This window comes from Phyllobates terribilis, unplaced genomic scaffold (assembly GCF_046119375.1).
Source record: "Phyllobates terribilis strain yellow unplaced genomic scaffold, ASM4611937v1 Scaffold_5__5_contigs__length_657084704, whole genome shotgun sequence".
NCBI lineage: Eukaryota > Metazoa > Chordata > Amphibia > Anura > Dendrobatidae > Phyllobates > Phyllobates terribilis.
This window is the reverse complement of record NW_027362765.1, coordinates 129,046,015-129,073,572: the sequence shown is the minus strand read 5'-3', so window position 1 is coordinate 129,073,572 and position 27,558 is coordinate 129,046,015. Positions and strand designations below refer to the sequence as shown.

Genomic DNA, 27,558 nt, shown 5'->3' with positions numbered 1-27,558 from the left:
ATCACAATAATCCATAGCCAGTCCAAAAGAAGTCTCACTTGGCCAAGTTCACTGCTACTTGACTGAGGAGTTTTGCATGTTCCTCAGCCTGCTCCACAATGGACAGCTTGCCGCTTGCTGGGGAGAACTTCTTCACCTTGTCCATAATTGGACCCCTGGCTCCATCCAGTCCAGCTGCCAATTTCTCATATTCCTGAAGGCATCATAAATCAATGATGTGAATACTCCCTCGTGACCTGTGACCAGGTATCTTCACGGCCCATATACTGTTATTGTTTGGGTGCCCCATCTTACCTCTTTCATGTCATCTATCATTTGGAAGATGTCTAAGACCTGGGCCAAAGCTTCTTCTCCCATCTTGATGGCTCCCACCAGCTCTTTGTGTTGTGCTTTCAAGTCATTGACCTTAATCTGTAACAATAAAGTGAAGAAGTCATAGCATATGATGGATCACAAACTTAAGGGATATTTCTACCCATCATCGGGGGATTTGTCTTTACCTTGTTCTCCTCCAGGTTGTTGTAGTTCAGGCTGTTGAGACCTTCAGTCTCTATGATTTTGTTCACTGCCTCATTCATAGCGTCCCGTAAATCCATCACCTCAGCGCTGTAGATTTCCAGTTTCTTCTTGATCTCATTCAAGAGGTCCTGGTTGGCCTTCAGATTGGAGAACAGCTCAGCTTTTATCCGATCCAGCACTAAGAAGAATCAACATCATGTCAATATATGCAGAGATCACCGCCAGACCACAGTCTTTTGAGGGAATGGTACTAATGGGCAAGTCCTCCCCACACCTCAAAGAAGCACGGTGGGGAGCTCGCTCCAGCACAGGATCTACTTACATTTTTTGCCTTCGTCATGCTCTTTCTCTGCCAGGTCTTTGGCGTATCCGAAGTCTTTGTCCCTCATGTCCTTTAACATTTTCTCCACCTCACTCATGATTTGTCTAAACTCCTCGGTGGATGTGACGTTACTGGTGTTAGAAGTGGCAATCTTGTTCAGCTGATTGACAAGTCCTAATAGACAGACAGCGATTATGGTCGTAAGGTGGATACAATAATCTGAAAGGCGTTTAGTGAAGCCATTTTCATACACTGTATTAGTGATGTCCTCTGTCCAGAATCCTCATGTGTTTTCCAGAGTGGAGAAAGGTTACAAAGAGCAGCTCAGATTCTGAAGGACCTGTCCTGCCTGGCATCACACAGACAACATTTGGATGTGAATGTGCACCGTGCAATTCTTAATTTCCCCTGTGGAGGAGCTGCAGAGAAAACTTTCCGCCAGTTTCCCTACAGATTACAGCTGATGCACTGTTAATATCAAGAGAACCTTCAAAAAGGAGAAACCCTAGAACATAACTGCATAAAGACTAACTGTTTTGGACAGGCCTTGGGGGTGTGTGTCCTATGCAGTTACACAGGGTGCAACAGATGCCCCTGCTGAAGAGGGCACCTCAGAAGGCCTGGCATCCAAGGTCTGTGACTAACACTAATTTTGATATAGTAAACCGTATTATTTAGATATTGTACAGCACTATATTGTGGTATTAGAGCACTGTATGACGGTATTTGATAACAGTATGATGGTATTTGATAACTGTATGACGGTATTTGAGCACTGTATGATGGTATTTGATAACAGTATGATGGTATTTGATAACTGTATGATGGTATTTGAGCACTGTATGATGGTATTTGAGCACTACATGATGGCATTTGAACACTGTATAATGGTATTTGAGCACTGTATAATGGTATTTGAGCACTGTATAATGGTAGTTGAGCACTGTATAATGGTAGTTGAGCACTGTATAATGGTAGTTGAGCACTGTATGATGCTATGTGAGCACTGTATGATGGTATTTGAGCACTGTATGATGGTATTTGAGCTCTATATGATGGTATTTGAGCACTGTATGATTGTATTTGAGCACTACATGATGGGATTTGAACACTGTATAATGGTAGTTGAGCACTGTATAATGGTAGTTGAGCACTGTATAATGGTAGTTGAGCACCGTATGATGCTGTGTGAGCACTGTATGATGGTATTTGAGCAATGAATGATGCTATGTGTGCATTATATGATGGTATTTGAGCACTGTAGATTGTATTTGAGCACTGTATGATGGTATTTGAGCACTGTATGATGGTAGTTGAGCACTGTATAATGGTAGTTGAGCACTGTATAATGGTAGTTGAGCACTGTGATGGTAGTTGAGCACTGTATAATGGTAGTTGAGCACTGTATAATGGTAGTTGAGCACTGTGATGGTAGTTGAGAACTGTATAATGGTAGTTGAGCACTGTATAATGGTAGTTGAGCACTGTAGATTGTATTTGAGCACTGTAGATTGTATTTGAGCACTGTATGATGGTATTTGAGCACTGTATGATGGTATTTGAGCACTGTATGATGGTATTTGAGCACTGTATAATGGTAGTTGAGAACTGTATAATGGTAGTTGAGCACTGTAGATTGTATTTGAGCACTGTAGATGGTATTTGAGCACTGTATGATGGTATTTGAGCACTGTATAATGGTAGTTGAGCACTGTATAATGGTAGTTGAGCACTGTATAATGGTAGTTGAGCACCGTATGATGCTATGTGAGCACTGTATGATGGTATTTGAGCACTGTATGATGCTATGTGTGCACTATATGATGGTATTTGAGCACTGTAGATTGTATTTGAGCGCTGTATGATGGTATTTGAGCACTGTATAATGGTATTTGAGCACTGTATAATGGTAGTTGAGCACTGTATAATGGTAGTTGAGCACTGTATAATGGTAGTTGAGAACTATATAATGGTAGTTGAGCACTGTATGATGCTATGTGAGCACTGTATGATGGTATTTGACCACTGTATGATGGTATTTGAGCACTGTATGATGGTATTTGAGCTCTATATGATGGTATTTGAGCACTGTATGATTGTATTTGAGCACTACATGATAGGATTTGAACACTGTATAATGGTAGTTGAGCACTGTATAATGGTAGTTGAGCACTGTATAATGGTAGTTGAGCACCGTATGATGCTATGTGAGCACTGAATGATGCTATGTGTGCACTATATGATGGTATTTCAGCACTGTAGATTGTATTTGAGCACTGTATGATGGTATTTGAGCACTGTATGATGGTATTTGAGCACTGTATAATGGTAGTTGAGCACTGTATAATGGTAGTTGAGCACTGTGATGGTAATTGAGCACTGTATAATGGTAGTTGAGCACTGTATAATGGTAGTTGAGCACTGTGATGGTAGTTGAGAACTGTATAATGGTAGTTGAGCACTGTATAATGGTAGTTGAGCACCGTATGATGCTATGTGAGCACTGTATGATGCTATGTGAGCACTGTATGATGGTATTTGAGCACTGAATGATGGTATGTGTGCACTATATGATGGTATTTGAGCACTGTAGATTGTATTTGAGCACTGTATGATGGTATTTGAGCGCTGTATGATGGTATTTGAGCACTGTATAATGGTAGTTCAGCACTGTATAATGGTAGTGGAGCACTGTATAATGGTAGTTGAGCACTGTAGATTGTATTTGAGCACTGTAGAATGGTATTTGAGCACTGCAGGATTGTATTTGAACACTGTATGATGGTATTTGATAACTGTATGATGTTATGTGAGCACTGTATGATGCTATCTGAGCACTGTATGATGCTGTCTGAGCACTGTATGATTGTATTTGAGCACTGTATAATGGTATTTGAGCACTATATGATGGCATTTGAGCACTATATGATGGCATTTGAACACTGTATAATGGTATTTGAGCACTGAATGATGCTATGTGAGCACTATATGATGGTATTTGAGCACTGTAGATTGTATTTGAGCACTGTATGATGGTATTTGAGCACTGTATGATGGTATTTGAGCACTGTATGATGGTAGTTGAGAACTGTATAATGGTAGTTGAGAACTGTATAATGGTAGTTGAGCACCGTATGATGCTATGTGAGCACTGTATGATGGTATTTGAGCACTGAATGATGCTATGTGTGCTCTATATGATGGTATTTGAACACTGTATGATGGTATTTGAGCACTGTATGATGGTATTTGAGCACTGTAGATTGTATTTGAGCACTGTATGATGGTATTTGAGCACTGTATGATGGTAGTTGAGAACTGTATAATGGTAGTTGAGAACTGTATAATGGTAGTTGAGCACCGTATGATGGTATTTGAGCACTGTATGATGCTATGTGTTCACTATATGATGGTATTTGATAACTGTATGATGCTATGTGAGCACTGTATGATGGTATTTGATAACTGTATGATGCTATGTGAGCACTGTATGATGGTATTTGAGCACTGAATGATGCTATGTGTGCACTATATGATGGTATTTGAGCACTGTATGATGGTATTTGAGCACTGTATGATGGTATTTGAGCACTGTATGATGGTAGTTGAGCACTGTATAATGGTAGTTGAGCACTGTATAATGGTAGTTGAGCACCGTATGATGCTATGTGAGCACTGTATGATGGTATTTGAGCACTGTATGATGCTATGTGTGCACTATATGATGGTATTTGAGCACTGTAGATTGTATTTGAGCACTGTATGATGGTATTTGAGCACTGTATGATGGTAGTTGAGCACTGTATAATAGTAGTTGAGCACTATGATGGTATTTGACCACTGTATAATGGTAGTTGAGCACTGTATAATGGTAGTTGAGCACTGTAGATTGTATTTGAGCACTGTAGAATGGTATTTGAGCACTGCATGATTGTATTTGAACACTGTATGATGGTATTTGATAACTGTATGATGCTATGTGAGCACTGTATGATGGCATTTGAGCACTGTATGATGCTATATGAGCACTGTATGATTGTATTTGAGCACTGTATAATGGCATTTGAGCACTATATGATGGCATTTGAGCACTATATGATGGCATTTGAACACTGTATAATGGTAGTTGAGCACTGTATAATGGTAGTTGAGAACTGTATAATGGTATTTGAGCACTGTATAATGGTAGTTGAGCACCGTATGATGCTATGTGTGCACTATATGATGGTATTTGAGCACTGTAGATTGTATTTGAGCAATGTATTGATGGTATTTGAGCACTGTATGATGGTATTTGAGCACTGTATAATGGTAGTTGAGAACTGTATAATGGTAGTTGAGCACCGTATGATGGTATTTGAGCACTGAATGATGCTATGTGTGCACTATATGATGGTATTTGAGCACTGTAGATTGTATTTGAGCACTGTATGATGGTATTTGAGCACTGTATAATGGTAGTTGAGCACTGTATAATGGTAGTTGAGCACTGTATAATGGTATTTGAGCACTGTATAATGGTAGTTGAGCACTGTAGATTGTATTTGAGCACTGTAGAATGGTATTTGAGCACTGCATGATTGTATTTGAACACTGTATGATGGTATTTGATAACTGTATGATGCTATGTGAGCACTGTATGATGGCATTTGAGCACTGTATGATGCTATCTGAGCACTGTATGATTGTATTTGAGCACTGTATAATGGTATTTGAGCAGTATATGATGGCATTTGAGCACTATATGATGGCATTTGAACACTGTATAATGGTATTTGAGCACTGAATGATGCTATGTGAGCACTATATGATGGTATTTGAGCACTGTATAATGGTATTTGAGCACTGTATGATGGTATTTGAGCACTGTATGATGGTATTTGAGCACTGTATGATGGTAGTTGAGAACTGTATAATGGTAGTTGAGAACTGTATAATGGTAGTTGAGCACCGTATGATGCTATGTGAGCACTGTATGATGGTATTTGAGCACTGTATGATGCTATGTGTGCACTATATGATGGTATTTGAGCACTGTAGATTGTATTTGAGCACTGTATAATGGTATTTGAGCACTGTATAATGGTAGTTGAGCACTGTATAATGGTAGTTGAGCACTGTGATGGTATTTGAGCACTGTATAATGGTAGTTGAGCACTGTATAATGGTAGTTGAGCACTGTAGATTGTATTTGAACACGGTATGATGGTATTTGATAACTGTATGATGCTATGTGAGCACTGTACGATGGCATTTGAGCACTATATAATGGTATTTGAGCACTATATGATGGCATTTGAGCACTATATGATGGCATTTGAACACTGTATAATGGTAGTTGAGCACTGTATAATGGTAGTTGAGAACTGTATAATGGTAGTTGAGCACTGTATAATGGTAGTTGAGCACTGTATGATGGTATTTGAGCACTGAATGATGCTATGTGTGCACTACATGATGGTATTTGAGCACTGTAGATTGTATTTGAGCACTGTATGATGGTATTTGAGCACTGTATGATGGTATTTGAGCACTGTATGATGGTAGTTGAGAACTGTATAATGGTAGTTGAGAACTGTATAATGGTAGTTGAGCACCGTATGATGCTATGTGAGCACTGTATGATGATATTTGAGCACTGTATGATGCTATGTGTGCACTATATGATGGTATTTGAGCACTGTAGATTGTATTTGAGCACTGTATGATGGTATTTGAGCACTGTATAATGGTAGTTGAGCACTGTATAATGGTAGTTGAGCACTGTGATGGTATTTGACCACTGTATAATGGTAGTTGAGCACTGTATAATGGTAGTTGAGCACTGTATAATGGTAGTTGAGCACTGTGATGGTATTTGAGCACTGTATAATGGTAGTTGAGCACTGTATAATGGTAGTTGAGCACTGTATAATGGTAGTTGAGCACTGTATAATGGTAGTTGAGCACTGTATAATGGTAGTTGAGCACTGTAGATTGTATTTGAGCACTGTAGAATGGTATTTGAGCACTGCATGATTGTATTTGAACACTGTATGATGCTATGTGAGCACTGTATGATGGCATTTGAGCACTGTATGATGCTATCTGAGCACTGTATGATTGTATTTGAGCACTGTATAATGGTATTTGAGCAGTATATGATGGCATTTGAGCACTATATGATGGCATTTGAACACTGTATAATGGTATTTGAGCACTGAATGATGCTATGTGAGCACTATATGATGGTATTTGAGCACTGTAGATTGTATTTGAGCACTGTATGATGGTATTTGAGCACTGTATGATGGTATTTGAGCACTGTATGATGGTATTTGAGCACTGTATGATGGTATTTGAGCACTGTATGATGGTATTTGAGCACTGTATGATGGTATTTGAGCACTGTATGATGGTAGTTGAGAACTGTATAATGGTAGTTGAGCACCGTATGATGCTATGTGAGCACTGTATGATGGTATTTGAGCACTGTATGATGCTATGTGTGCACTATATGATGGTATTTGAGCACTGTAGATTGTATTTGAGCACTGTATAATGGTATTTGAGCACTGTATAATGGTAGTTGAGCACTGTATAATGGTAGTTGAGCACTGTGATGGTATTTGAGCACTGTATAATGGTAGTTGAGCACTGTATAATGGTAGTTGAGCACTGTATAATGGTAGTTGAGCACTGTATAATGGTAGTTGAGCACTGTATAATGGTAGTTGAGCACTGTATAATGGTAGTTGAGCACTGTAGATTGTATTTGAACACTGTATGATGGTATTTGATAACTGTATGATGCTATGTGAGCACTGTATGGTGGCATTTGAGCACTGTATAATGGTAGTTGAGCACTGTATAATGGTAGTTGAGCACTGTATAATGGTAGTTGAGCACTGTGATGGCATTTGAGCACTATATAATGGTAGTTGAGCACTGTATAATGGTAGTTGAGCACTGTAGATTGTATTTGAGCACTGTAGAATGGTATTTGAGCACTACATGATTGTATTTGAACACTGTATGATGGTATTTGATAACTGTATGATGCTATGTGAGCACTGTATGATGGCATTTGAGCACTGTATAATGGTATTTGAGCACTATATGATGGCATTTGAGCACTATATGATGGTATTTGAGCACTACATGATGGCATTTGAACACTGTATAATGGTAGTTGAGAACTGTATAATGGTAGTTGAGCACTGTATAATGGTAGTTGAGCACTGTATGATGCTATGTGAGCACTGTATGATGGTATTTGAGCTCTATATGATGGTATTTGAACACTGTATAATGGTAGTTGGGAACTGTATAATGGTAGTTGAGCACTGTATAATGGTAGTTGAGCACTGTATAATGCTATGTGTGCACTATATGATGGTATTTGAGCACTGTATGATGGTATTTGAACACTGTATAATGGTAGTTGGGAACTGTATAATGGTAGTTGAGCACTGTATAATGGTAGTTGAACACTGTATAATGGTAGTTGAGCATTGTATAATGCTATGTGTGCACTATATGATGGTATTTGAGCACTGTATGATGGTATTTGTGCACTGTATGATGGTATTTGAGCACTGTATAATGGTAGTTGAGCACTGTATAATGGTAGTTGAGCACTGTATAATGGTAGTTGAGCACTGTGATGGTATTTGAGCACTGTATAATGGTAGTTGAGCACTGTAGATTGTATTTGAGCACTGTATAATGGTATTTGAGCACTGTATGATTGTATTTGAACACTGTATGATGGTATTTGAGCTTTGTATGATGGTATTTGATAACTGTATGATGCTATCTGAGCACTGTATGATTGTATTTGAGCACTGTATAATGGTATTTGAGCACTATATGATGGCATTTGAGCACTATATGATGGCATTTGAGCACTGTATGGTGCTATGTGAGCACTGTATAATGGTATTTGAGCACTGTATGATGGCATTTTAGCACTGCATGATTGGATTTGAGCTCTATATGATGGTATTTGAGCACTGTAGATTGTATTTGAGCACTGTATGATGGTATTTGAGCACTGTATAATGGTAGTTGAGCACTGTATAATGGTAGTTGAGCACTGTAGATTGTATTTGAGCACTGTAGATTGTATTTGAGCACTGTATGATGGTATTTGAGCACTGTATGATGGTATTTGAGCACTGTATGATGGTAGTTGAGAACTGTATAATGGTAGTTGAGAACTGTATAATGGTAGTTGAGCACCGTATGATGCTATGTGAGCACTTTATGATGGTATTTGAGCACTGTATGATGCTATGTGTGCACTATATGATGGTATTTGAGCACTGTAGATTGTATTTGAGCACTGTATGATGGTATTTGAGCACTGTATAATGGTAGTTGAGCACTGTATAATGGTAGTTGATCACTGTATAATGGTAGTTGAGCACTGTGATGGTATTTGAGCACTGTATAATGGTAGTTGAGCACTGTAGAATGGTATTTGAGCACTGCATGATTGTATTTGAACACTGTATGATGGTATTTGATAACTGTATGATGCTATGTGAGCACTGTATGATGGCATTTGAGCACTGTATGATGCTATCTGAGCACTGTATGATTGTATTTGAGCACTGTATAATGGTATTTGAGCACTATATGATGGCATTTGAACACTGTATAATGGTATTTGAGCACTATATGATGGTATTTGAGCACTGTAGATTGTATTTGAGCACTGTATGATGGTATTTGAGCACTGTATGATGGTAGTTGAGCACTGTATAATGGTAGTTGAGCACTGTGATGGTAGTTGAGCACTGTATAATGGTAGTTGAGCACTGTATAATGGTAGTTGAGCACTGTGATGGTAGTTGAGAACTGTATAATGGTAGTTGAGAACTGTATAATGGTAGTTGAGCACTGTATAATGGTAGTTGAGCACCGTATGATGCTATGTGAGCACTGTATGATGCAATGTGAGCACTGTATGATGGTATTTGAGCACTGAATGATGCTATGTGTGCACTATATGATGGTATTTGAGCACTGTAGATTGTATTTGAGCACTGTATGATGGTATTTGAGCACTGTATGATGGTAGTTGAGCACTGTATAATGGTAGTTGAGCACTGTATAATGGTAGTTGAGCACTGTAGATTGTATTTGAGCACTGTAGATTGTATTTGAGCACTGTATGATGGTATTTGAGCACTGTATGATGGTATTTGAGCACTGTATAATGGTAGTTGAGAACTGTATAATGGTAGTTGAGCACTGTAGATTGTATTTGAGCACTGTAGATTGTATTTGAGCACTGTATGATGGTATTTGAGCACTGTATGATGGTATTTGAGCACTGTATAATGGTAGTTGAGCACTGTATAATGGTAGTTGAGCACTGTATAATGGTAGTTGAGCACCGTATGATGCTATGTGAGCACTGTATGATGGTATTTGAGCACTGTATGATGCTATGTGTGCACTATATGATGGTATTTGAGCACTGTAGATTGTATTTGAGCGCTGTATGATGGTATTTGAGCACTGTATAATGGTAGTTGAGCACTGTATAATGGTAGTTGAGCACTGTATAATGGTAGTTGAGAACTATATAATGGTAGTTGAGCACTGTATGATGCTATGTGAGCACTGTATGATGGTATTTGACCACTGTATGATGGTATTTGAGCACTGTATGATGGTATTTGAGCTCTATATGATGGTATTTGAGCACTGTATGATTGTATTTGAGCACTACATGATGGGATTTGAACACTGTATAATGGTAGTTGAGCACTGTATAATGGTAGTTGAGCACTGTATAATGGTAGTTGAGCACTGTATAATGGTAGTTGAGCACCGTATAATGCTATGTGAGCACTGTATGATGGTATTTGAGCACTGAATGATGCTATGTGTGCACTATATGATGGTATTTGAGCACTGTAGATTGTATTTGAGCACTGTATGATGGTATTTGAGCACTGTATGATGGTATTTGAGCACTGTATAATGGTAGTTGAGCACTGTATAATGGTAGTTGAGCACTGTGATGGTAGTTAAGCACTGTGATGGTAGTTGAGCACTGTATAATGGTAGTTGAGCACTGTATAATGGTAGTTGAGCACTGTGATGGTAGTTGAGAACTGTATAATGGTAGTTGAGCACTGTATAATGGTAGTTGAGCACCGTATGATGCTATGTGAGCACTGTATGATGCTATGTGAGCACTGTATGATGGTATTTGAGCACTGAATGATGGTATGTGTGCACTATATGATGGTATTTGAGCACTGTAGATTGTATTTGAGCACTGTATGATGGTATTTGAGCGCTGTATGATGGTATTTGAGCACTGTATAATGGTAGTTCAGCACTGTATAATGGTAGTGGAGCACTGTATAATGGTAGTTGAGCACTGTAGATTGTATTTGAGCACTGTAGAATGGTATTTGAGCACTGCATGATTGTATTTGAACACTGTATGATGGTATTTGATAACTGTATGATGTTATGTGAGCACTGTATGATGCTATCTGAGCACTGTATGATGCTATCTGAGCACTGTATGATTGTATTTGAGCACTGTATAATGGTATTTGAGCACTATATGATGGCATTTGAGCACTATATGATGGCATTTGAACACTGTATAATGGTATTTGAGCACTGAATGATGCTATGTGAGCACTATATGATGGTATTTGAGCACTGTAGATTGTATTTGAGCACTGTATGATGGTATTTGAGCACTGTATGATGGTAGTTGAGAATTGTATAATGGTAGTTGAGAACTGTATAATGGTAGTTGAGCACCGTATGATGCTATGTGAGCACTGTATGATGGTATTTGAGCACTGAATGATGCTATGTGTGCTCTATATGATGGTATTTGAACACTGTATGATGGTATTTGAGCACTGTATGATGGTATTTGAGCACTGTAGATTGTATTTGAGCACTGTATGATGGTATTTGAGCACTGTATGATGGTAGTTGAGAACTGTATAATGGTAGTTGAGAACTGTATAATGGTAGTTGAGCACCGTATGATGATATGTGAGCACTGTATGATGGTATTTGAGCACTGTATGATGCTATGTGTGCACTATATGATGGTATTTGATAACTGTATGATGCTATGTGAGCACTGTATGATGGTATTTGATAACTGTATGATGCTATGTGAGCACTGTATGATGGTATTTGAGCACTGAATGATGCTATGTGTGCACTATATGATGGTATTTGAGCACTGTATGATGGTATTTGAGCACTGTATGATGGTATTTGAGCACTGTATGATGGTAGTTGAGCACTGTATAATGGTAGTTGAGCACTGTATAATGGTAGTTGAGCACCGTATGATGCTATGTGAGCACTGTATGATGGTATTTGAGCACTGTATGATGCTATGTGTGCACTATATGATGGTATTTGAGCACTGTAGATTGTATTTGAGCACTGTATGATGGTATTTGAGCACTGTATGATGGTATTTGAGCACTGTATAATGGTAGTTGAGCACTGTGATGGTATTTGACCACTGTATAATGGTAGTTGAGCACTGTATAATGGTAGTTGAGCACTGTAGATTGTATTTGAGCACTGTAGAATGGTATTTGAGCACTGCATGATTGTATTTGAACACTGTATGATGGTATTTGATAACTGTATGATGCTATGTGAGCACTGTATGATGGCATTTGAGCACTGTATGATGCTATATGAGCACTGTATGATTGTATTTGAGCACTGTATAATGGCATTTGAGCACTATATGATGGCATTTGAGCACTATATGATGGCATTTGAACACTGTATAATGGTAGTTGAGCACTGTATAATGGTAGTTGAGAACTGTATAATGGTATTTGAGCACTGTATAATGGTAGTTGAGCACCGTATGATGCTATGTGTGCACTATATGATGGTATTTGAGCACTGTAGATTGTATTTGAGCACTGTATTGATGGTATTTGAGCACAGTATGATGGTATTTGAGCACTGTATAATGGTAGTTGAGAACTGTATAATGGTAGTTGAGCACCGTATGATGGTATTTGAGCACTGAATGATGCTATGTGTGCACTATATGATGGTATTTGAGCACTGTAGATGGTATTTGAGCACTGTATGACGGTAGTTGAGCACTGTATAATGGTAGTTGAGCACTGTATAATGGTAGTTGAGCACCGTATGATGCTATGTGAGCACTGTATGATGGTATTTGAGCACTGTATGATGCTATGTGTGCACTATATGATGGTATTTGAGCACTGTAGATTGTATTTGAGCACTGTATGATGGTATTTGAGCACTGTATAATGGTAGTTGAGCACTGTATAATGGTAGTTGAGCACTGTATAATGGTAGTTGAGCACTGTATAATGGTATTTGAGCACTGTATAATGGTAGTTGAGCACTGTATAATGGTAGTTGAGCACTGTAGATTGTATTTGAGCACTGTAGAATGGTATTTGAGCACTGCATGATTGTATTTGAACACTGTATGATGGTATTTGATAACTGTATGATGCTATGTGAGCACTGTATGATGGCATTTGAGCACTGTATGATGCTATCTGAGCACTGTATGATTGTATTTGAGCACTGTATAATGGTATTTGAGCAGTATATGATGGCATTTGAGCACTATATGATGGCATTTGAACACTGTATAATGGTATTTGAGCACTGAATGATGCTATGTGAGCACTATATGATGGTATTTGAGCACTGTAGATTGTATTTGAGCACTGTATGATGGTATTTGAGCACTGTATGATGGTATTTGAGCACTGTATGAGGGTATTTGAGCACTGTATGATGGTAGTTGAGAACTGTATAATGGTAGTTGAGCACCGTATGATGCTATGTGAGCACTGTATGATGGTATTTGAGCACTGTATGATGCTATGTGTGCACTATATGATGGTATTTGAGCACTGTAGATTGTATTTGAGCACTGTATAATGGTATTTGAGCACTGTATAATGGTAGTTGAGCACTGTATAATGGTAGTTGAGCACTGTATAATGGTAGTTGAGCACTGTGATGGTATTTGAGCACTGTATAATGGTAGTTGAGCACTATATAATGGTAGTTGAGCACTGTAGATTGTATTTGAACACTGTATGATGGTATTTGATAACTGTATGATGCTATGTGAGCACTGTATGATGGCATTTGAGCACTATATAATGGTATTTGAGCACTATATGATGGCATTTGAGCACTATATGATGGCATTTGAACACTGTATAATGGTAGTTGAGCACTGTATAATGGTAGTTGAGCACTGTATAATGGTAGTTGAGAACTGTATAATGGTAGTTGAGCACTGTATAATGGTAGTTGAGCACTGTATGATGGTATTTGAGCACTGAATGATGCTATGTGTGCACTACATGATGGTATTTGAGCACTGTAGATTGTATTTGAGCACTGTATGATGGTATTTGAGCACTGTATGATGGTATTTGAGCACTGTATGATGGTAGTTGAGAACTGTATAATGGTAGTTGAGAACTGTATAATGGTAGTTGAGCACCGTATGATGCTATGTGAGCACTGTATGATGATATTTGAGCACTGTATGATGCTATGTGTGCACTATATGATGGTATTTGAGCACTGTAGATTGTATTTGAGCACTTTATGATGGTATTTGAGCACTGTATAATGGTAGTTGAGCACTGTATAATGGTAGTTGAGCACTGTGATGGTATTTGACCACTGTATAATGGTAGTTGAGCACTGTATAATGGTAGTTGAGCACTGTATAATGGTAGTTGAGCACTGTGATGGTATTTGAGCACTGTATAATGGTAGTTGAGCACTGTATAATGGTAGTTGAGCACTGTGATGGTATTTGAGCACTGTATAATGGTAGTTGAGCACTGTATAATGGTAGTTGAGCACTGTAGATTGTATTTGAGCACTGTAGAATGGTATTTGAGCACTGCATGATTGTATTTGAACACTGTATGATGCTATGTGAGCACTGTATGATGGCATTTGAGCACTGTATGATGCTATCTGAGCACTGTATGATTGTATTTGAGCACTGTATAATGGTATTTGAGCAGTATATGATGGCATTTGAGCACTATATGATGGCATTTGAACACTGTATAATGGTATTTGAGCACTGAATGATGCTATGTGAGCACTATATCATGGTATTTGAGCACTGTAGATTGTATTTGAGCACTGTATGATGGTATTTGAGCACTGTATGATGGTATTTGAGCACTGTATGATGGTATTTGAACACTGTATAATGGTAGTTGAGAACTGTATAATGGTAGTTGAGCACCGTATGATGCTATGTGAGCACTGTATGATGGTATTTGAGCACTGTATGATGCTATGTGTGCACTATATGATGGTATTTGAGCACTGTAGATTGTATTTGAGCACTGTATAATGGTATTTGAGCACTGTATAATGGTAGTTGAGCACTGTATAATGGTAGTTGAGCACTGTGATGGTATTTGAGCACTGTATAATGGTAGTTGAGCACTGTATAATGGTAGTTGAGCACTGTAGATTGTATTTGAACACTGTATGATGGTATTTGATAACTGTATGATGCTATGTGAGCACTGTATGGTGGCATTTGAGCACTGTATAATGGTAGTTGAGCACTGTATAATGGTAGTTGAGCACTGTATAATGGTAGTTGAGCACTGTATAATGGTAGTTGAGCACTGTGATGGCATTTGAGCACTATATAATGGTAGTTGAGCACTGTATAATGGTAGTTGAGCACTGTAGATTGTATTTGAGCACTGTAGAATGGTATTTGAGCACTGCATGATTGTATTTGAACACTGTATGATGGTATTTGATAACTGTATGATGCTATGTGAGCACTGTATGATGGCATTTGAGCACTGTATAATGGTATTTGAGCACTATATGATGGCATTTGAGCACTATATGATGGCATTTGAGCACTATATGATGGTATTTGAGCACTACATGATGGCATTTGAACACTGTATAATGGTAGTTGAGAACTGTATAATGGTAGCTGAGCACTGTATAATGGTAGTTGAGCACTGTATGATGCTATGTGAGCACTGTATGATGGTATTTGAGCTCTATATGATGGTATTTGAACACTGTATAATGGTAGTTGGGAACTGTATAATGGTAGTTGAGCACTGTATAATGGTAGTTGAGCACTGTATAATGCTATGTGTGCACTATATGATGGTATTTGAGCACTGTATGATGGTATTTGAACACTGTATAATGGTAGTTGGGAACTGTATAATGGTAGTTGAGCACTGTATAATGGTAGTTGAGCACTGTATAATGGTAGTTGAGCATTGTATAATGCTATGTGTGCACTATATGATGGTATTTGAGCACTGTATGATGGTATTTGTGCACTGTATGATGGTATTTGAGCACTGTATAATGGTAGTTGAGCACTGTATAATGGTAGTTGAGCACTGTATAATGGTAGTTGAGCACTGTGATGGTATTTGAGCACTGTATAATGGTAGTTGAGCACTGTAGATTGTATTTGAGCACTGTATAATGGTATTTGAGCACTGTATGATTGTATTTGAACACTGTATGATGGTATTTGAGCTTTGTATGATGGTATTTGATAACTGTATGATGCTATCTGAGCACTGTATGATTGTATTTGAGCACTGTATAATGGTATTTGAGCACTATATGATGGCATTTGAGCACTATATGATGGCATTTGAGCACTATATGATGGCATTTGAGCACTGTATGGTGCTATGTGAGCACTGTATAATGGTATTTGAGCACTGTATGATGGCATTTTAGCACTGCATGATTGGATTTGAGCTCTATATGATGGTATTTGAGCACTGTAGATTGTATTTGAGCACTGTATGATGGTATTTGAGCACTGTATAATGGTAGTTGAGCACTGTATAATGGTAGTTGAGCACTGTAGATTGTATTTGAGCACTGTAGATTGTATTTGAGCACTGTATGATGGTATTTGAGCACTGTATGATGGTATTTGAGCACTGTATAATGGTAGTTGAGAACTGTATAATGGTAGTTGAGAACTGTATAATGGTAGTTGAGCACCGTATGATGCTATGTGAGCACTTTATGATGGTATTTGAGCACTGTATGATGCTATGTGAGCTCTATATGATGGTATTTGAGCACTGTAGATTGTATTTGAGCACTGTATGATGGTATTTGAGCACTGTATAATGGTAGTTGAGCACTGTATAATGGTAGTTGATCACTGTATAATGGTAGTTGAGCACTGTGATGGTATTTGAGCACTGTATAATGGTAGTTGAGCACTGTATAATGGTAGTTGAGCACTGTATAATGGTAGTTGAGCACTGCAGATTGTATTTGAGCACTGTAGAATGGTATTTGAGCACTGCATGATTGTATTTGAACACTGTATGATGGTATTTGATAACTGTATGATGCTATGTGAGCACTGTATGATGGCATTTGAGCACTGTATGATGCTATCTGAGCACTGTATGATTGTATTTGAGCACTGTATAATGGTATTTGAGCACTATATGATGGCATTTGAACACTGTATAATGGTATTTGAGCACTATATGATGGTATTTGAGCACTGTAGATTGTATTTGAGCACTGTATGATGGTATTTGAGCACTGTATGATGGTACTTGAGCACTGTATAATGGTAGTTGAGAACTGTATAATGGTAGTTGAGAACTGTATAATGGTAGTTGAGCACCGTATGATGCTATGTGAGCACTGTATGATGGTATTTGAGCACTGAATGATGCTATGTGTGCACTATATGATGGTATTTGAACACTGTATGATGGTATTTGAGCACTGTATGATGGTATTTGAGCACTGTATGATGGTAGTTGAGAACTGTATAATGGTAGTTGAGCACTGTATAATGGTAGTTGAGCACCGTATGATGCTATGTGAGCACTGTATGATGGTATTTGAGCACTGTATGATGCTATGTGTGCACTATATGATGGTATTTGAGCACGTAGATTGTATTTGAGCACTGTATGATGGTATTTGAGCACTGTATAATGGTAGTTGAGCACTGTATAATGGTAGTTGAGCACTGTGATGGTATTTGAGCACTGTATGATGGTATTTGAGCACTGTATGATGGTAGTTGAGCACTGTATGATGGTAGTTGAGCACTGTATAATGGTAGTTGAGCACTGTATAATGGTAGTTGAGCACTGTATAATGGTAGTTGAGCACTGTAGATTGTATTTGAGCACTGCATGATTGTATTTGAACACTGTATGATGGTATTTGATAACTGTATGATGCTATGTGAGCACTGTATGATGGCATTTGAGCACTGTATGATGCTATCTGAGCACTGTATGATTGTATTTGAGCACTGTATAATGGTATTTGAGCACTGAATGATGCTATGTGAGCACTATATGATGGTATTTGAGCACTGTAGATTGTATTTGAGCACTGTATGATGGTATTTGAGCACTGTATGATGGTATTTGAGCACTGTATAATGGTAGTTGAGAACTGTATAATGGTAGTTGAGAACTGTATAATGGTAGTTGAGCACCGTATGATGCTATGTGAGCACTGCATGATGGTATTTGAGCACTGAATGATGCTATGTGTGCACTATATGATGGTATTTGAACACTGTATGATGGTATTTGAGCACTGTATGATGGTATTTGAGCACTGTATGATGGTAGTTGAGAACTGTATAATGGTAGTTGAGCACCGTATGATGCTATGTGAGCACTGTATGATGGTATTTGAGCACTGTATGATGCTATGTGTGCACTATATGATGGTATTTGAGCACGTAGATTGTATTTGAGCACTGTATGATGGTATTTGAGCACTGTATAATGGTAGTTGAGCACTGTATAATGGTAGTTGAGCACTGTGATGGTATCTGAGCACTGTATGATGGTATTTGAGCACTGTATGATGGTATTTGAGCACTGTATAATGGTAGTTGAGCACTGTATAATGGTAGTTGAGCACTGTGATGGTATTTGAGCACTGTATAATCGTAGTTGAGCACTGTATAATGGTAGTTGAGCACTGTAGATTGTATTTGAGCACTGTAGAATGGTATTTGAGCACTGCATGATTGTATTTGAACACTGTATGATGGTATTTGATAACTGTATGATGCTATGTGAGCACTGTATGATGGCATTTGAGCACTGTATGATGCTATCTGAGCACTGTATGATTGTATTTGAGCACTGTATAATGGTATTTGAGCACTATATGATGGCATTTGAGCACTATATGATGGCATTTGAACACTGTATAATGGTAGTTGAGCACTGTATAATGGTAGTTGAGAACTGTATAATGGTAGTTGAGCACTGTATAATGGTAGTTGAGCACCGTATGATGCTATGTGAGCACTGTATGATGGTATTTGAGCACTGAATGATGCTATGTGTGCACTATATGATGGTATTTGAGCACTGTAGATTGTATTTGAGCACTGTATGATGGTATTTGAGCACTGTATGATGGTATTTGAGCACTGTATAATGGTAGTTGAGAACTGTATAATGGTAGTTGAGCACTGTATAATGGTAGTTGAGCACTGTATAATGGTATTTGAGCACTGTATGATTGTATTTGAACACTATATGATGGTATTTGAGCTTTGTATGATGGTATTTGATAACTGTATGATGCTATCTGAGCACTGTATGATTGTATTTGAGCACTGTATAATGGTATTTGAGCACTATATGATGGCATTTGAGCACTGTATGGTGCTATGTGAGCACTGTATAATGGTATTTGAGCACTATATGATAGCATTTGAGCACTATATGATGGCATTTGAACACTGTATAATGGTAGTTGAGCACTGTATAATGGTAGTTGAGAACTGTATAATGGTAGTTGAGCACTGTAGATTGTATTTGAGCACTGTATGATGGTATTTGAGCACTGTAGATTGTATTTGAGCACTGTATGATGATATTTGAGCACTGTATGATGGTAGTTGAGCACTGTATAATGGTAGTTGAGCACTGTATAATGGTAGTTGAGCACCGTATGATGCTATGTGAGCACTGTATGATGGTATTTGAGCACTGTATGATGGTATTTGAGCACTGAATGATGGTATGTGTGCACTATATGATGGTATTTGAGCACTGTAGATTGTATTTGAGCACTGTATGATGGTATTTGAGCACTGTATGATGGTATTTGAGCACTGTATAATGGTATTTGAGAACTGTATAATGGTAGTTGAGAACTGTATAATGGTAGTTGAGAACTGTATAATGGTAGCTGAGCACCGTATGATGCTATGTGAGCACTCTATGATGGTATTTGAGCACTGAATGATGCTATGTGTGCACTATATGATGGTATTTGAGCACTGTAGATTGTATTTGAGCACTGTATGATGGTATTTGAGCACTGTATAATGGTATTTGAGCACTGTATGATGGTAGTTGAGAACTGTATAATGGTAGTTGAGCACTGTATAATGGTAGTTGAGCACTGTATAATGGTAGTTGAGCACCGTATGATGCTATGTGAGCACCGTATGATGCTATGTGTGCACTATATGATGGTATTTGAGCACTGTATGATGGTATCTGAGCACTGTATAATGGTAGTTGAGCACTGTATAATGGTAGTTGAGCACTGTATAATCGTAGTTGAGCACTGTATAATGGTAGTTGAGCACTGTAGATTGTATTTGAGCACTGTAGAATGGTATTTGAGCACTGCATGATTGTATTTGAACACTGTATGATGGTATTTGATAACTGTATGATGCTATGTGAGCACTGTATGATGGCATTTGAGCACTGTATGATGGCATTTGAGCACTGTATGATGCTATCTGAGCACTGTATGATTGTATTTGAGCACTGTATAATGGTATTTGAGCACTATATGATGGCATTTGAGCAGTATATGATGGCATTTGAACACTGTATAATGGTAGTTGAGAACTGTATAATGGTATTTGAGCACTGTATAATGGTAGTTGAGCACCGTATAATGGTATTTGAGCACTGAATGATGCTATGTGTGCACTATATGATGGTATTTGAGCACTGTAGATTGTATTTGAGCACTGTATGATGGTAGTTGAGAACTGTATAATGGTAGTTGAGCACTGTATAATGGTAGTTGAGCACTGTATAATGGTAGTTGAGCACTGTATAATGGTAGTTGAGCACTGTAGATTGTATTTGAGCACTGCATCATTGTATTTGAACAGTGTATGATGGTATTTGATAACTGTATGATGCTATGTGAGCACTGTATGATGGCATTTGAGCACTGTATGATGCTATCTGAGCACTGTATGATTGTATTTGAGCACTGTATAATGGTATTTGAGCAGTATATGATGGCATTTGAGCACTATATGATGGCATTTGAACACTGTATAATGGTATTTGAGCACTGAATGATGCTATGTGAGCACTATATGATGGTATTTGAGCACTGTAGATTGTATTTGAGCACTGTATGATGGTATTTGAGCACTGTATAATGGTAGTTGAGAACTGTATAATGGTAGTTGAGCACTGTAGATTGTATTTGAGCACTGTATAATGGTATTTGAGCACTGTATGATTGTATTTGAACACTATATGATGGTATTTGAGCTTTGTATGATGGTATTTGATAACTGTATGATGCTATCTGAGCACTGTATGATTGTATTTGAGCACTGTATAATGGTATTTGAGCACTATATGATGGCATTTGAGCACTGTATGGTGCTATGTGAGCACTGTATAATGGTATTTGAGCACTATATGATAGCATTTGAGCACTATATGATGGCATTTGAACACTGTATAATGGTAGTTGAGCACTGTATAATGGTAGTTGAGAACTGTATAATGGTAGTTGAGCACTGTAGATTGTATTTGAGCACTGTATGATGGTATTTGAGCACTGTAGATTGTATTTGAGCACTGTATGATGATATTTGAGCACTGTATGATGGTAGTTGAGCACTGTATAATGGTAGTTGAGCACTGTATAATGGTAGTTGAGCACCGTATGATGCTATGTGAGCACTGTATGATGGTATTTGAGCACTGTATGATGGTATTTGAGCACTGTATAATGGTATTTGAGAACTGTATAATGGTAGTTGAGAACTGTATAATGGTAGTTGAGAACTGTATAATGGTAGTTGAGCACCGTATGATGCTATGTGAGCACTCTATGATGGTATTTGAGCACTGAATGATGCTATGTGTGCACTATATGATGGTATTTGAGCACTGTAGATTGTATTTGAGCACTGTATGATGGTATTTGAGCACTGTATAATGGTATTTGAGCACTGTATGATGGTAGTTGAGAACTGTATAATGGTAGTTGAGCACTGTATAATGGTAGTTGAGCACTGTATAATGGTAGTTGAGCACCGTATGATGCTATGTGAGCACCGTATGATGCTATGTGTGCACTATATGATGGTATTTGAGCACTGTATGATGGTATTTGAGCACTGTATAATGGTAGTTGAGCACTGTATAATGGTAGTTGAGCACTGTATAATCGTAGTTGAGCACTGTATAATGGTAGTTGAGCACTGTAGATTGTATTTGAGCACTGTAGAATGGTATTTGAGCACTGCATGATTGTATTTGAACACTGTATGATGGTATTTGATAACTGTATGATGCTATGTGAGCACTGTATGATGGCATTTGAGCACTGTATGATGGCATTTGAGCACTGTATGATGCTATCTGAGCACTGTATGATTGTATTTGAGCACTGTATAATGGTATTTGAGCACTATATGATGGCATTTGAGCAGTATATGATGGCATTTGAACACTGTATAATGGTAGTTGAGAACTGTATAATGGTATTTGAGCACTGTATAATGGTAGTTGAGCACCGTATGATGGTATTTGAGCACTGAATGATGCTATGTGTGCACTATATGATGGTATTTGAGCACTGTAGATTGTATTTGAGAACTGTATAATGGTAGTTGAGCACTGTATAATGGTAGTTGAGCACTGTATAATGGTAGTTGAGCACTGTATAATGGTAGTTGAGCACTGTAGATTGTATTTGAGCACTGCATGATTGTATTTGAACAGTGTATGATGGTATTTGATAACTGTATGATGCTATGTGAGCACTGTATGATGGCATTTGAGCACTGTATGATGCTATCTGAGCACTGTATGATTGTATTTGAGCACTGTATAATGGTATTTGAGCAGTATATGATGGCATTTGAGCACTATATGATGGCATTTGAACACTGTATAATGGTATTTGAGCACTGAATGATGCTATGTGAGCACTATATGATGGTATTTGAGCACTGTAGATTGTATTTGAGCACTGTATGATGGTATTTGAGCACTGTATGATGGTAGTTGAGAACTGTATAATGGTAGTTGAGAACTGTATAATGGTACTTGAGCACCGTATGATGCTATGTGAGCACTGTAAGATGTTATTTGAGCACTGTAAGATGGTATTTGAGCACTGTATGATGCTATGTGTGCACTATATGATGGTATTTGAGCACTGTAGATTGTATTTGAGCACTGTATGCTGGTAGTTGAGAACTGTATAATGGTAGTTGAGCACTGTATAATGGTAGTTGAGCACTGTATAATGGTAGTTGAGCACTGTAGATTGTATTTGAGCACTGCATGATTGTATTTGAACAGTGTATGATGGTATTTGATAACTGTATGATTGTATTTGAGCACTGTATGATGGCATTTGAGCACTGTATGATGCTATCTGAGCACTGTATGATTGTATTTGAGCACTGTATAATGGTATTTGAGCAGTATGTGATGGCATTTGAGCACTATATGATGGCATTTGAACACTGTATAATGGTATTTGAGCACTGAATGATGCTATGTGAGCACTATATGATGGTATTTGAGCACTGTAGATTGTATTTGAGCACTGTATGATGGTATTTGAGCACTGTATGATGGTATTTGAGCACTGTATGATGGTAGTTGAGAACTGTATAATGGTAGTTGAGAACTGTATAATGGTACTTGAGCACCGTATGATGCTATGTGAGCACTGTATGATGGTACTTGAGCACTGTATGATGCTATGTGTGCACTATATGATGGTATTTGAGCACTGTAGATTGTATTTGAGCACTGTATGATGGTATTTGAGCACTGTATGATGGTAGTTGAGCACTGTATAATGGTAGTTGAGCACTGTATAATGGTAGTTGAGCACCGTATGATGCTATGTGAGCACTGTATGATGGTATTTGAGCACTGCATGATGCTATGTGTGCACTGTATGATGGTATTTGAGCACTGTAGATGGTATTTGAGCACTGTATAATGGTAGTTGAGCACTGTGATGGTATTTGAGCACTATATAATGGTAGTTGAGCACTGTATAATGGTAGTTGAGCACTGTAGATTGTATTTGAGCACTGTAGAATGGTATTTGAGCACTGCATGATTGTATTTGAACACTGTATGATGGTATTTGATAACTGTATGATGCTATGTGAGCACTGTATGATGGTATTTGAGCTCTATATGATGGTATTTGAACACTGTATAATGGTAGTTGGGAACTGTATAATGGTAGTTGAGCACTGTATAATGGTAGTTGAGCACTGTATAATGCTATGTGTGCACTATATGATGGTATTTGAGCACTGTATGATGGTATTTGAACACTGTATGATGGTATTTGATAACTGTATGATGCTATGTGAGCACTGTATGATGGCATTTGAGCACTATATAATGGTATTTGAGCACTATATGATGGCATTTGAGCACTATATGATGGCATTTGAACACTGTATAATGGTAGTTGAGCACTGTATAATGGTAGTTGAGCACTGTATAATGGTAGTTGAGAACTGTATAATGGTAGTTGAGCACTGTATAATGGTAGTTGAGCACTGTATGATGGTATTTGAGCACTGAATGATGCTATGTGTGCACTACATGATGGTATTTGAGCACTGTAGATTGTATTTGAGCACTGTATGATGGTATTTGAGCACTGTATGATGGTATTTGAGCACTGTATGATGGTAGTTGAGAACTGTATAATGGTAGTTGAGAACTGTATAATGGTAGTTGAGCACCGTATGATGCTATGTGAGCACTGTATGATGATATTTGAGCACTGTATGATGCTATGTGTGCACTATATGATGGTATTTGAGCACTGTAGATTGTATTTGAGCACTGTATGATGATATTTGAGCACTGTATAATGGTAGTTGAGCACTGTATAATGGTAGTTGAGCACTGTGATGGTATTTGACCACTGTATAATGGTAGTTGAGCACTGTATAATGGTAGTTGAGCACTGTATAATGGTAGTTGAGCACTGTGATGGTATTTGAGCACTGTATAATGGTAGTTGAGCACTGTATAATGGTAGTTGAGCACTGTGATGGTATTTGAGCACTGTATAATGGTAGTTGAGCACTGTATAATGGTAGTTGAGCACTGTAGATTGTATTTGAGCACTGTAGAATGGTATTTGAGCACTGCATGATTGTATTTGAACACTGTATGATGCTATGTGAGCACTGTATGATGGCATTTGAGCACTGTATGATGCTATCTGAGCACTGTATGATTGTATTTGAGCACTGTATAATGGTATTTGAGCAGTATATGATGGCATTTGAGCACTATATGATGGCATTTGAACACTGTATAATGGTATTTGAGCACTGAATGATGCTATGTGAGCACTATATGATGGTATTTGAGCACTGTAGATTGTATTTGAGCACTGTATGATGGTATTTGAGCACTGTATGATGGTATTTGAGCACTGTATGATGGTATTTGAGCACTGTATAATGGTAGTTGAGAACTGTATAATGGTAGTTGAGCACCGTATGATGCTATGTGAGCACTGTATGATGGTATTTGAGCACTGTATGATGCTATGTGTGCACTATATGATGGTATTTGAGCACTGTAGATTGTATTTGAGCACTGTATAATGGTATTTGAGCACTGTATAATGGTAGTTGAGCACTGTATAATGGTAGTTGAGCACTGTGATGGTATTTGAGCACTGTATAATGGTAGTTGAGCACTGTATAATGGTAGTTGAGCACTGTAGATTGTATTTGAACACTGTATGATGGTATTTGATAACTGTATGATGCTATGTGAGCACTGTATGGTGGCATTTGAGCACTGTATAATGGTAGTTGAGCACTGTATAATGGTAGTTGAGCACTGTATAATGGTAGTTGAGCACTGTGATGGCATTTGAGCACTATATAATGGTAGTTGAGCACTGTATAATGGTAGTTGAGCACTGTAGATTGTATTTGAGCACTGTAGAATGGTATTTGAGCACTACATGATTGTATTTGAACACTGTATGATGGTATTTGATAACTGTATGATGCTATGTGAGCACTGTATGATGGCATTTGAGCACTGTATAATGGTATTTGAGCACTATATGATGGCATTTGAGCACTATATGATGGTATTTGAGCACTACATGATGGCATTTGAACACTGTATAATGGTAGTTGAGAACTGTATAATGGTAGTTGAGCACTGTATAATGGTAGTTGAGCACTGTATGATGCTATGTGAGCACTGTATGATGGTATTTGAGCTCTATATGATGGTATTTGAACACTGTATAATGGTAGTTGGGAACTGTATAATGGTAGTTGAGCACTGTATAATGGTAGTTGAGCACTGTATAATGCTATGTGTGCACTATATGATGGTATTTGAGCACTGTATGATGGTATTTGAACACTGTATAATGGTAGTTGGGAACTGTATAATGGTAGTTGAGCACTGTATAATGGTAGTTGAGCACTGTATAATGGTAGTTGAGCATTGTATAATGCTATGTGTGCACTATATGATGGTATTTGAGCACTGTATGATGGTATTTGTGCACTGTATGATGGTATTTGAGCACTGTATAATGGTAGTTGAGCACGGTATAATGGTAGTTGAGCACTGTATAATGGTAGTTGAGCACTGTGATGGTATTTGAGCACTGTATAATGGTAGTTGAGCACTGTAGATTGTATTTGAGCACTGTATAATGGTATTTGAGCACTGTATGATTGTATTTGAACACTGTATGATGGTATTTGAGCTTTGTATGATGGTATTTGATAACTGTATGATGCTATCTGAGCACTGTATGATTGTATTTGAGCACTGTATAATGGTATTTGAGCACTATATGATGGCATTTGAGCACTATATGATGGCATTTGAGCACTATATGATGGCATTTGAGCACTGTATGGTGCTATGTGAGCACTGTATAATGGTATTTGAGCACTGTATGATGGCATTTTAGCACTGCATGATTGGATTTGAGCTCTATATGATGGTATTTGAGCACTGTAGATTGTATTTGAGCACTGTATGATGGTATTTGAGCACTGTATAATGGTAGTTGAGCACTGTATAATGGTAGTTGAGCACTGTAGATTGTATTTGAGCACTGTAGATTGTATTTGAGCACTGTATGATGGTATTTGAGCACTGTATGATGGTATTTGAGCACTGTATAATGGTAGTTGAGAACTGTATAATGGTAGTTGAGAACTGTATAATGGTAGTTGAGCACCGTATGATGCTATGTGAGCACTTTATGATGGTATTTGAGCACTGTATGATGCTATGTGTGCACTATATGATGGTATTTGAGCACTGTAGATTGTATTTGAGCACTGTATGATGGTATTTGAGCACTGTATAATGGTAGTT

At 37.9% G+C, this 27,558-nt stretch overlaps 1 protein-coding gene across 1 annotated transcript in view; it reads right to left on the bottom strand.

The window, feature by feature from the left end:
* Positions 1–27,558, bottom strand: part of LAMA5 (laminin subunit alpha 5) — a 248,368-nt gene that overhangs the window by 14,732 nt on the left and 206,078 nt on the right. The window contains exons 52-55 of the mRNA XM_073682987.1: positions 842–1,015; positions 501–697; positions 295–411; positions 39–193 (exon numbers count right to left, since the gene is read on the bottom strand). Coding sequence (XP_073539088.1) covers positions 39–193; positions 295–411; positions 501–697; positions 842–1,015 — 643 coding nt within the window. The remainder of the gene's footprint in view (positions 1–38; positions 194–294; positions 412–500; positions 698–841; positions 1,016–27,558) is intronic.